Source organism: Camelus dromedarius, chromosome 17, assembly GCF_036321535.1.
Source record: "Camelus dromedarius isolate mCamDro1 chromosome 17, mCamDro1.pat, whole genome shotgun sequence".
Lineage (NCBI taxonomy): Eukaryota > Metazoa > Chordata > Mammalia > Artiodactyla > Camelidae > Camelus > Camelus dromedarius.
Window position 1 is genome coordinate 7720107 of NC_087452.1, and position 12396 is coordinate 7732502.

At 42.8% G+C, this 12396-nt stretch overlaps 1 protein-coding gene across 21 annotated transcripts in view; it reads right to left on the reverse strand.

Moving 5' to 3' along the window:
- GRM7 (glutamate metabotropic receptor 7) overlaps positions 1–12396 on the reverse strand; it is a 770235-nt gene that overhangs the window by 158176 nt on the left and 599663 nt on the right. For all 21 annotated transcript variants that reach the window (XR_004142565.2, XR_004142567.2, XR_004142566.2 and 18 more), the window contains one exon: positions 7745–8680. Coding sequence is in view for 7 of the 21 variants with exons in the window: in XM_010984985.3 (XP_010983287.1) it covers positions 7745–8680 (936 nt within the window). In the remaining 14 variants the exon portion in view is untranslated. The remainder of the gene's footprint in view (positions 1–7744; positions 8681–12396) is intronic.

Genomic DNA, 12396 nt, shown 5'->3' on the forward strand with positions numbered 1-12396 from the left:
CCGTCCCACGGAACAGTGAAAGGAGCAGAATGGTACTTCCAAGTCCCATCTAACGTTCTATGGCATGGGAGGTTTTCTGGGCCTTTCACTGAAAAGGGAGAGAAGGAACGCACAGCTGGCTACCAGGTCTCATCCAGGTTTTTCATCCAAGGGCCTGCTTTCTCGCTTCCTCACCCTCGGGTTGTACACTGTCATGGATCTGAAAGTCTGAGTATCCATTTAAATCGTCACTGGTAACCACCGTCTCTCTCCCCAGGGTAGAACTTCCCATATTAACTCTAAAATGCTCTGCACCCAATTCCAACATGTGAGATTTTTTTTTCTCCATACCAGTGAGCAGTGCTCTGACACCTGCTGAAAGTCCTACAGGTGTAGTCCATTCTGACACTACTGAAGACAGCATCGGAGTCTCCAGGTTCAGTACGCAGTCCCCTAGGACTGCACCTCTCCCCCCACTGCAGTTGCCGCTTGCTAGTCCCAGTTGTCACCTTCTGACCTACTGGCTGGAGACTGGAGGCTCCAACAACTCCCTCCTTAGGTTGGATCGCTTTGCTAGAGTGGCTCACAGAACTCAGGGACATTTTACTTACTAGATTACCATTTTTTAATAAAATGATGTAACTCTGGGGTGGCCAGAGGGAAGATATGCATACTGCGTAGGTATGTGGAAAGAGCACAGAGCTTCAGTGCTCTTGGAGCGTGCCTCTCCCCAGACTCCACATGTTCACCAACCCAGAAGCTCTCCAGACCCTATCCTTTCGGGGTTTTCTGGAAACTTCCTCACATAGCTATGGATGATTAAACCCTGGCCATTGGTGATGGATTCAACCTCTAGCCCCCACCCAGAGGTCAGGGGATGGAATTTAAACTACCCACTATCTAATCACATGGTTGGTTCTCCTGGCAACCTCTCCAGGAGGACCAAAAGTCACCTAATTAACATAACAAAAGTCACCTTTATAGCTCTCCTCACTTAGGAAATTCCAAGGGTTTTTAGAATCTCCGTGCTAGAAATAGATGAAGATCATCTCCCTCTCTCTTTCTCTCTCTCTCTCTATATATTGCTTATTATAAGTCACAATATTACAACTACCATGCAAACCACTGCTAATAAGCCATGGGCAATCTATCTAAAGCCTAAGTCCAACAATGTCACAGCCCTGCCCTACAAACCACTGCAGCACCCTCAAGGAGCACACCGTGGAGGGCAGACTCAAGACTCTCGTTGAGTCTTCCTTTTTAGCAGAAATGTCCCTTGCTTGAGCACCTCTCTATTCAGATCTTGAATGATTAGAGCTTTGTTTTAACGTAATAAGTCATTTCCTTCTTAGTTCTAGCTCGGTTCAGTTTTGTACGGGCTCCCAGGTTTTACCTGCTGAAGCACCTTTTCTGGCTAAAGGAAAGGGTTCAGACGGGAAAGCTGCCCTTACCCTAGGTGACTGCACCTGAAATGAGCCGACGCGTCACGAAGGGAGGAAAGAGGACTGTAGGAGCCCAAGCCATTGGCTAACACCAGACGTGCAAACAGCTGGCTTCAGAGGGCTGTTTGGAGAGATGCTCAGTTGTCACCAAGGTCACAGCAGGAAGCAGACAAGAGATGGTTTCACATGCTTTTGATAAAAATGTGAATGGACAAAATGAAACAGCAGAAGTAACACCTCAACCAGCAGCGTGCATGCCTGTCACAGCGTGGGCGCACAGGTGGCCCCGGCAGCACCCACGCCCCGCGACACCCCTCTCCATTGTATTTAGATGCCAGGGGAAGGTTCTCAGTCAGCCTTCCCGAGGGGAAAATCAGACTCTCACTTTCAAGTAAGGTTGCACACATGTGTACTTATACATCCAGAGGTGGCGTCATCAGATTGTTGACAGTGATTGTCTCTAGAGAATGGGAAAGGAGAGTCGTCCTTTCCTCATTTAGCTGCTGTTTGAAAAAAAGATTAAATAGCGGGCAACGTTACTTGCAAAACCCACAGAATAAAAAAAAAAAATCTTTATCTCTTATTTCAGCCATAAAGCAGCATAACACAAAAGGAAAGATAAAGCACAGCCTATTCACATATTCTTTTAATGCTCAAAGCAGCTCTCAGCTCTGTCGTTCCTCGTCCCCCAGGCTTTCCTCAGGCCAGTGCCGTCTTCGGATCAGTCCACTACAGCGGCTCCTTAGTTAGCTCTCTAGTTCATCACTTCTCCTCGTCCTCAAGGACTATCCCCGGAACTCACTTTCCAAGACAGCCTATGTTCACCTTCCTGCCACACTTAGCAGTTTTCGTTGGATCTCCTGAGCTTCAGGGAGAATCAAAGCCCAAGCACTGCCCTTCACTCCCGGGAGCCGCTGCTCCTTCGTGACTCCTACGGAGCCCAGGCCCACACACCCAGAGAAGGGGTGCGACTGTGTCACAGGGAGGACCACACACAACTCGATGGACACAGAAGGGGACAGCGCATCCTAAGAAAACAGAACAAGTGTTTCAGCTTACATGCTATGGTATTTAAAGTCAACTTGGCCTACCCTTTAGAAAAGATGTGATTCTTGCCAAAAGTTTGATTTCGGAATGAAATGTGGAATTCAGGTTGTTTCAAAATTTTCCCACAGGATGAGGTTTTATTCAATTTTATTATCACCCTCTCTCACGTCAAGACCATGTAAGCGCAGTCCTGTCTCCTCACTCCACACACTGTATGGTGAAAACCCCTCCCCCTGCTTCTTCACATGTGACTTAAGTTCTCACTACATTGTCACAGCGCTTCCTCTGCCCATGAACTTCAGGCTCCTTGTTGCATTTTCTGTGAACCTTAAGTGGAGGTCCCTTCCCTGCCTGCCCATCCTGCATTCTTTGTGTGACAACTGTAGCTTAACTCACACTAGGTGATGTGTGTTTGAAGGTCTGTGTGCACCACTAGGTTTTCAGCTCCTGACCGATGAGGACGGTGTCTTCCTTCCATCGGAATCACTGTCCTTCAGAGAGTACCAGGGGCATACTAGGCATTTCATAATTGTTACTTTAATTGCTTGAAAGGCATGAGAATTTTTAAAATCAAATCAAGCAGTGCAGAAGCGTAAGCAGATACATTAGTTCCAAAGAGAACCAGGGCTTCTCTTTTCTGTATGGTATTGGGCGGTTAAAAAGACAGAGAAGTTGTGTGATCAGACACAAGAAAGACTAATACACGAACGCCCCCACTCCCTGACTGTGCTCTACCTCTAAGCAGACGAATTGCAACCGAAGATGCTCAGTGTCTTTAGCGCAATGACAACAACAGCTGGGTGGAAAGAGGTATCAACAGTCGCTTGTTGGAACCCAACCCTACATCAGAAATGGTACATGAACTTCAAATTCCTTCCAGTTCTGGCTTACTGGTAGTGGCTGCCTAAAGACTGTGATGATAAGGATTTCAAGGCCACGTCAGGGTTCAGGGGAAGCTGGCAGTGACGCCTGCCTTGGGCATGGACTAGGGAAGCTTTCCCTCCCTGCCAAGTGTCTCTGATTCTCAATCTCAGTCCTAGGCAAGCTGTGCTTTACCTCCAGACTCTGCAGAGCTCTCTGCTACAGCTGGAAGATCAAAAGGCCTTGGCCTCTAGTCCCAGCCCTTCAAGAAATACTCCTGGGGGACACTCCTATCTCCCTGCCCTCCTGCCGCCTCTGCTTCCAGGATCAGTGCCTTGATGCTGGCTTTTAAGGTCTCTGGACCAAACCTGGAGGTTGACACTTCTTCATTCACACCTTCTGACTCTCAGCTTTGACTATGACCATGGATAGTGTCTTTCTGATCTCCTGGTTCCTTGATCTCTGGATCCCCTGTGTCTTTGGGAGGATAATTAATTTATTCCCAAGGGCTCTGAAATTAGAAATCAGAAAATATTTATAGGGTGTCTTTTGTGGACTTGGAAGAAAATGTTTAGGCAGTTTCAAGAAGCATGCTTGGTTTCCACTGGTGTCTTTCCAGCATGCTTGTTTTAAAGAAATCTGGAGTTTTCTGCTCATCCTAGCCCTGCTGGACCAGGCAGAGTGGGTGGACATGCAATACCTCCGAAAACAACTTTCTTCTGGGGATTATCATGGACACGATTTTGAATCACTGGGTTAAGAACCCTGAGCTGGTAGAGAGACCGCCAACAGTGGCCCTAATTTGGTCACTTAATGGATACGCTTCAGTGAAAACTGAAGAATCCTATTATTTAAGTATCATGACCCACCCTGGTTCTGTTCTGGTATGTGCAGAAGAGAGGCCTGTAGGTGATACTGCAGAGGACATGACTCCCTTCAAACCACTACTCTTCCTCCAGCATTTTTCTGAGACCAGAATAACGCCTCAGTTCTTTTCTTTCTCTGCTTTTCACCAGCCCCCTATCCAAAGAAACACACACGCTAAGAGGGAAGGACCTATGAGACCCTCTGATCCTTTTCCTTTTGTACCAAGGTCTGCTGTGCCTTTGCAGGGCCAAGCCTGTCTCTGTGTCCATGTGTAAGAAATGGTTTCCAGAGTGCCTAGAAAGTTCTCCAGACAACCACGGGCTAAAAAGGCTTGGCTAATAAACATGGCGTCTTATAGGGTTTCCCAGATTTGGGCAGGGTACGGGGGATCCTCCCTACCTGGCTGCATGCAAAAACTCCTTGTAAAGATACACCCACAAGCCAAGCCTTTGTTTTTCTTGAAAACACTCTAGTCCTCCAACAGACTGTGCCAGTGTGCAACAACAGGATGCCACAGCACTTCACTCAACCTGCTGTGCTAGCGTTCCACCACTTGCAGGGTTTCCTTGAATCATTTCAGTCACGTAATATATAATTCCTAAGATAAAGAATCATTATCTCAGGGCTGGAGTTTACCTCTTCCACCCCCAGCCACGTTGCAAGATTCTCATTCTGGAAGTCACAGAGTTAGTAACAAAAAAACAAGATAACAGTAATATCCTGCATCCTCCTTAAGAAAAGCAAAAATAAACTTCATGCGGGTTGATGTTTTGCAAGAAAATCAGAAACATTTCTCATACTTGATGCTGTGCTAATGAGCTCAACTGATGAGAAGTTTCACCAAGCTATCCCTCCTATAATCAAAACAAATTCAATTTCCTGAAACAGAACATAGTTATTACTGAACTGACTGTTTAATCTCTTTTATTTTTTTGTCCTGTTACACTGGAATCCTTCCAGTTGAAACACTTAAACTCTTAAATCCAAACCAAAATGGAGAAGCTGTGATTCTGTATGTACTAGCTTGGCAGTAATGCCTTTGGTATGATATCTTTTGTTGCATTTTGCAATTTGCTGCCTTCCACAATTTAAATTCCATGGTTTCATGTTCGTAAAATATTTTTAATGGATCATTCATGCTTCTCTAGCCATATGCCTAGCATTAGGGCATGTGCATTTTCCTAGAAAATTCAGTGTTCCCATTTGGCTGTTTAGCACCTTTAATGGTGTCAATCAACCATGTAAAACCTCATAACCCATTGAGAGTACACAAGGAGAAACACACGCCTTCCAAACTCTGGGATGCTAAGCCACTGCGGAAGACAGCTTCATTCTTCCCGTAGTCCTGTTCTACTGACACAACGTCTTCTGGAACAACCAGAATCAGTGAATTCAACTCCTGAAAACTTCTCTGATTTTCAGGTTTCAATGAGTAAATGACACCCCTGATCTTAACTGAAAAGATTTACAGTCATGACTAGAAATGGCTAGAAATGGCAGATGAAATGGTAGAAACCTAAACTGTCAAATATGCAAGACAGCAAGGCTCGTCTATAAAACAGCTGCAGTGACCCTGCCTTTTACATTCCTCAAGAATAAACTCTCAAGAAAAAGATCCCACATTTTTAACCTGTTGCATGGGGGACTCTGTTTGTTTTAACAACAAAATAATTAGTATCTCCAGAGGTTTTCATGACACCCATCAGTCCCCATAAAAATGTCCGTGGTCATCAATTTCCTAGCATTAATTGTTTTTTTTTTTTCCCTCTTGATTACATTTCACTTGCTTAACTCACATTTTACTGTCCCTTTGGCCCAGGGATAGATAAAGCAATAAAATGAAATTCAAGTTAGTATTCACAGAAGCAAACATGCAATATGAATTTGAAATACACTGCTGGAAAGACACGATGCTCACTGAGCATATAGTTTGGAAGAACTTCCTCTAAGTCACTTTACTAGTACCGAAACCATAGTCTAGAACCATTCACTGTCGTCAATCTCAGCATTCCGTGCAGCTTCACATGAGATTTCCCTTTTTCATTTTAAACACAATCCAAAGTCGCATCTTCTGAATCAAACAATTTAGGTAAAAGACATCTTTGCAGTTGGAAAACTACCAAAATCCATTCATCCTTTATACGATGACTCAGAGAAACATTTCTAGGACTAACACATCAGGGTCCATTCATTTTCAAAACTTCGAACTTTTACAATTTGATGACACTTGCTCTGCTACATAGTGTCCCTCCCACTGCTGGCGAAGTAACAGTAACAAAAATCAGATGCGGCTAAATCCTAGAAGCTAGATTTGTAAATTTGTAGACATGCCTACTTCAATCCTTGTCTTCCTCATTTAGGGCACTAAGTCTCTGAATATTTAAGGGACTTCTCCAAAGTAACATGAAATCAGGCTAGACCCCCAGGGTCCTGACTTCCAATCAAGCTACAACTGTGCTCTCTCTATATAGAGTGTGCCAGTCAGGACTCCGAGTCTCAGTTCCAGTCTTAGCTGGACCGACATGTCAGAGCTGCCTTCACCGCATGAAGGACACCAGTCTCACGAAGACCACCATATTAGGATTGCTCAGATTGCACACACACAAAACCATATTCCAGTGAGTATGGAAGTCAGATGTATATGAATCACATTTAGAACCAAAACTGTAGCATTGCCTGATCTGCACACACATCACACCTACAGCTAGATAGATGTACATTAACTGCATTAAGAGTCAACGTATTAGGACTGCCTAACTTCCAGACGCATAAAAAACATATAACTCTATGAGGAGAGTGTGTACACTAAACATTTCTAGGACTAACACATCAGGGTCTATGCATTTTCAAAAACTTGAACTTTTACAACCTGATGACACTTGCTCTCCTACATACTGTCCCTCCCACTGCTGGGGACTTGAGTCTGTTATCATGTTGAATCATTTGATGTAGTTAATGGACATCTAGCTGTAGGGAGTCCAGAGTGGAATGATAACCAAAACTCTCCTATGTCTACCCACTTGGAGATATATACAAATACAGACATAGATACAGATATTGATACATGCTGTGTATTTCACATACACAAGCCAATGAGCAGTGAGTGCCCACCTACACAGCCACCAGGAAGAGAGAGAGCTAGTCATGACCATCTTTATCCTGGAGAATGAGAAACTGTGGCCCTCCTCTCTTATCCCCAGGACATACGTGTGAAAGAAGACGGAGTGAGTCATGAATGAATAGGAAGGATTAATTTACTAGATAAGATTATTTCCTACTGGCTAAGCTCTTACTACCTCGAGTCATTCTGTAATAAATGAACTTGAAAAAGGCTATACCTCTCATCAGTTTCCAGTGGAATGGATGTGGCCCAGTTCAACGCAGGTTTTAGATTTCTGTAGCATCGATGCCTATCAATTCAGGATTGGCCTATACGTGGGAATACGTTCAGCCTTTGTAAAGCCTCTTGCTCTATACAATTTGGTCTCAGTATTTACAAGAATGAACACATTTTTGAAACGCGTACTGTGGTGTGCATGTTCACTTACCTTTTCTGCAGACTGAGCGGTGCCAAAAAAAATTGGAATGAAGGCCAGCCATACTATACATGTCGTGTACATAGTGAATCCAATGGGCTTGGCTTCGTTAAAATTCTCTGGGACACCCCGAGTCTTGATGGCATACACGGTACACGTGACCATGAGAAGAATGCTGTAGCCCAAGGAGCATATGATCTGGAGATCTGTAATGTCACATTTGAGGACTCCCCTGGCCTGCTCAGGGTTCATCGTCTTATGCTCGTCGTAGTCTATGATGATGTTGGGTGGGTCAACACCAAACCAAATGAAAACCCCTAGAAGCTGAACTGATATTAAACTGGAAGTGATGGCCAGCTGTGATGTTGGGCTTATGAGTCTGGGAGCTGTCACCGATTTCTTGCCCTGTTCAAATATGCGATAAATCCGATTGGTTTTTGTCAAGAGGGCGGCGTAACTGATGCACATGCCCAAGCCCAAGAACACTCTCCGGAAGGAACACACTGCCACGTCGGGCTTGGCTATCATCAGGAAAGTGATGATGTAGCAAAGGAAGATGCCTGTCAACAGAACGTAGCTCAGTTCCCGCCCGGATGCCCGGACGATGGGGGTGTCATTGTAGCGGATAAAAGTGGCCATGACAAATATGGTGGCAACGATCCCTAGCATTGCCAGGAAGACAGGGATGACGGCCCAGGGCGAGTGCCACTCCAGCTTGATGATGGGGATATCCTGGCAGCCGGTTCGGTTTTCGTTGGGCCGCTGGTCATAGGGGCAATGCTGGCAGGTCATCTCGTCAAACTGGTACTGGTAGCCGTCACAAGGCTCACAGGTCCAGCAGCAAGGCGTTCCCTTCTGTGTCTTCTTCCTTTGCCCGGGCTTGCACGGCAGCGTGCACACCGACCGGGGGATCTCACGGACACCTTTACCCCACTGCATGTCCTCTATCTGCAGCATAGGAAACACGACGGTGCAGCAGGCAGATTAGTAAAGAGGAAAGAAAGAGAACCATAACAACAAACAGTAATGCTGGCAGCATTTGAGACCTGATGAAGTTAAGTAACTAACCGCCAGCTGCTAGGAGCTACAACCAAGTTTCAACCTCACACCATTTCACTACAGCATCCTCAGCCTTCACCACTACAGAGTGTGCCAAACGTGCCCCATTGTAAGAATTCCCCGCGGCAGCTACTGAAAGTATAAATTCTCTGCCCTCCACTTCAGACTTCCAAAATAAGAATATTCTGCAAAGAAGCCTTTGGATTTTTATTTTTAACAAGTACCTAGAATACTCTTACGATTAGATAAAAATGAAAAATTACCGACATGTTCTCTACTGCCGTCTCCTGGATAATAAGTGCAAACGTCCCGAATTAAGTTAAAAATCTTAAGTAATGTGAAAAGACATATTCATCTCCCTTATTAGATGCTTTAAAAAATACTTTAAAATTATTTTGGGTGCTATTGCAATGCTGACCACTTCTGCAAAAATTCTGTAGGCATCACTGTCATTTTCACTGAGAAATTCTGCAGCAAAGGGAAACTATTCTACTATTTATCACAGAGAAGTAATACGGTTCACTACTGAAGGTTTTGACTGCAGTTAAGGAAGCATCTGATAAGAAAATAACATGGTCTGGAAACCTTTCAAAATTGGCCATGTACCTATTTGGAATGAAATTCAAGACACTATGTGTGAGAGGCGGGTGAACGCGTACTTGCTTAATTAGATTATTGGCTTTCTGGAGGGGAATTCATAATCAGCAGTGTTCTGAGAAATAAAGGCATTAGAAACAAAGAAGAGCTTTATCACTGGGATGAAATCTTGTCTTTGCCAACACAGCATCTATTCTTCTTTTTTCCCCAATATCAGTTCCTCAGATTTCTCTTCTACATGCTTTCTGAGAGATGAAATTTACACTGAAGCACCAGGGGTTACAAGCAGGAACCAGGCTGGGCTAATTAGGATATTGCGTGGTTCTCCACCTCAAGTGCACATCAAAATCACTTGGAGGGCTTTTTTCAACCCGTATATCAGGCCCGCCTCTTGGATATTCTGATTCATTGGGACTATGATGGGACCTGAGAATGTGCATTTCTAACAAAATCTCAGACAGTGTTTCTGGGGATTCTCCAGCCACATTGTCAACCACTAATGCGTTCCATCCGCCTAGCCACAGAGATTGGCTCAGGGATGGTGCCATTACTGAGTATCACAGAATATAACTTTGTGACTTTTACTGAAATTACAGGGGATAAAAATCTTTGTTTTTGTTGGACCTACCATTTCCAGGATGTAGGTATGCTGGAGCTCATACAAGAAGAAAGGAGTGTATCAGAGAAAGGAGCCAATGCAAAGGGAAGCAGGGCAGAGCTGAAGAGAAAGATTACTGATGAGGCTGAGCTCCTGGATGTACCTACGCCTGAAGGAGCTTTTCCCTGTATTGTGTCGTTATGTGAGCCAGTAAACTCTGCTATGCTGAAATACTTTGAATTGCATTTCTGTCCTTGTAAACAAGGGTCCTGAAAAAAATCACACTAAATAAATAATTTTAGTATCTACAAGCTGTAAAAGATGTACTGAGAAAATTAAATGTACAGAATAAATTCCAGTGAACAAATTTGGGTGATATTCCCCATGTCTAGTTAACTAAATTTTTAAGATAAGTGAACCAAAATATAGGTTAGAAAGATACTGTGAAGTTTGAAACTTTTGCAAAATGCATAATTTTAAGAGATAAGGGGAGGGGAAATTATTCTATTGCTCAGTAGAATTTCAGTGCTGTGTTAAAACAGGATTCAGCGTATAGCAGGATGTGATACTTCCATCAAAACTTGAATGAGAACTATGTTCAGACTCCAAATCAAATACAGTTAAGTCTGAAAAAAAAAAACAGCTTGGGGATTAAGCTTTATAAAATACCATAACCTAGTGGTTGAATTTAAACTTTAATCACAGACCCAAGAATCTTCAGATGACTCACTTGCCTGAGCACAAAACCCAAGTCAGCACGAATAAATCTAACTAAATATAAAACATAATCATTTCTTTCTCAAAATCATCATTTTTGAGCCAGTAAGACATAGGCAGTCATCAAAAAGTCATAAAATTAAGGAAATAATTTGTAATAAGAGAGAGAAAAATATGCATTAACTTTATAAATGTTCAATTTCAAGAACTTGGAACCTGAAAAATTGCTATTATTAATACAAATGCTTCTAAATGTCAAAGTAAAAGGTGCTACTCATGTTTAGTAAGAAAGATTAACAACAACAAAACTTACAAATAAATTTCATTAGCTACACTTGAGACTGCCTGATTCTAACACTAGTGGAAACGAATATACTGTATGGTTAAACTCGATCTGGCTCATACAACTATAAAAACAAATTATCATTATATGTAATATTTTACAGCCAATTTCAAATGTTCCCAGTTTACAATTTCCTCAACTCCAGATTAAAATAAAATAGCCAGCAATGCTGAACAGCTTCTTTTTCTCAACTTAACCAAATGTATACAAAAGCAGCAACCACAAACATTACGCTGACTGATTACTTCATTTGTTTTCAATTTTCATTTAAAGTAGATCTCAACTCAATGTAATTGTATATATTAAAGCAACAAAGTTGCCTTTTGCTCCAAATGAACAAACGTCTAATTTACTTGCTTTGCCAACAAAAATCATTACTGAAAATATAACCTATGTTCCCATGAAGGTACCAACTAACCTTTAAGAGCACCTGTAAGTCAGAATTTTATTAAAGCGACGCATATGGTTTGCGTATATCTCTACCTATCCACACCGATTCAGTGCTTTGTTTCGTAAGAAGAAACAGCAGCAAGTGCCCATGGGCACCCATCTAAGGAAGAATAATACTTCAGAGCTATGAAAAATCAACTATAATGTCAATTTACTTTGTCAAAAGATTAGTAAGGAATGCAAATTTCAAGCTTGTTCTGAACTCTGCAACACAACTGTGTTAGCTGAAAACAGTTAGCTGGAAAGCCAAAGTTAAATTGCAGAACTATGTAAACAATTACTAAATGGAAATCTCAACTAAGCAGTGCCAGAAGACCAGAAGGGGGAGCTCTCACGCCCCACGCCCCATGCCCACAGTGGAACCTAACAGGAAGAAGAAAGATTCTGTACCTCCTGGCAAGGACTCCGCCAATGAAAAGACAGGTTCTGTTTACTACTGCCCTCCTAACTTCCTTTTCGACTCTATAAAAGAGTTCTCCTTCCCTTGCTGGAAGGGGTCTTACATATAACTCGCTGTGGTTTCAGACCTTGAATTGCAATTCTCTTCCTGATCTCAAATAAAGCCATTTTTGCTAGAGAAATATATGTCAGTCTATTTATTTAGGTCAAAGATTTGGACAAAGGCTAGGATGTTCACATTATTTCTTTATAAGATATAGCTCTAAATTCCCTGAAAAGGATGCATTTTCCTCCTGGACACCCAAAGTTTATGGTTATTGGACACTGGATCTGCTCAGTAGCTGGCTTATGGGGAAGGTCAGGTGAGATCTCAGCTCTTGGCAAGAGAACACAATTTTAGAGCTAGTACCATCAATTAACATCACACACATCATGTAGATTTTATGGATAAGCCAATCAATAGTTTAGAAAGAGAAAATTGTGTAATTCTGGCTGATGAAA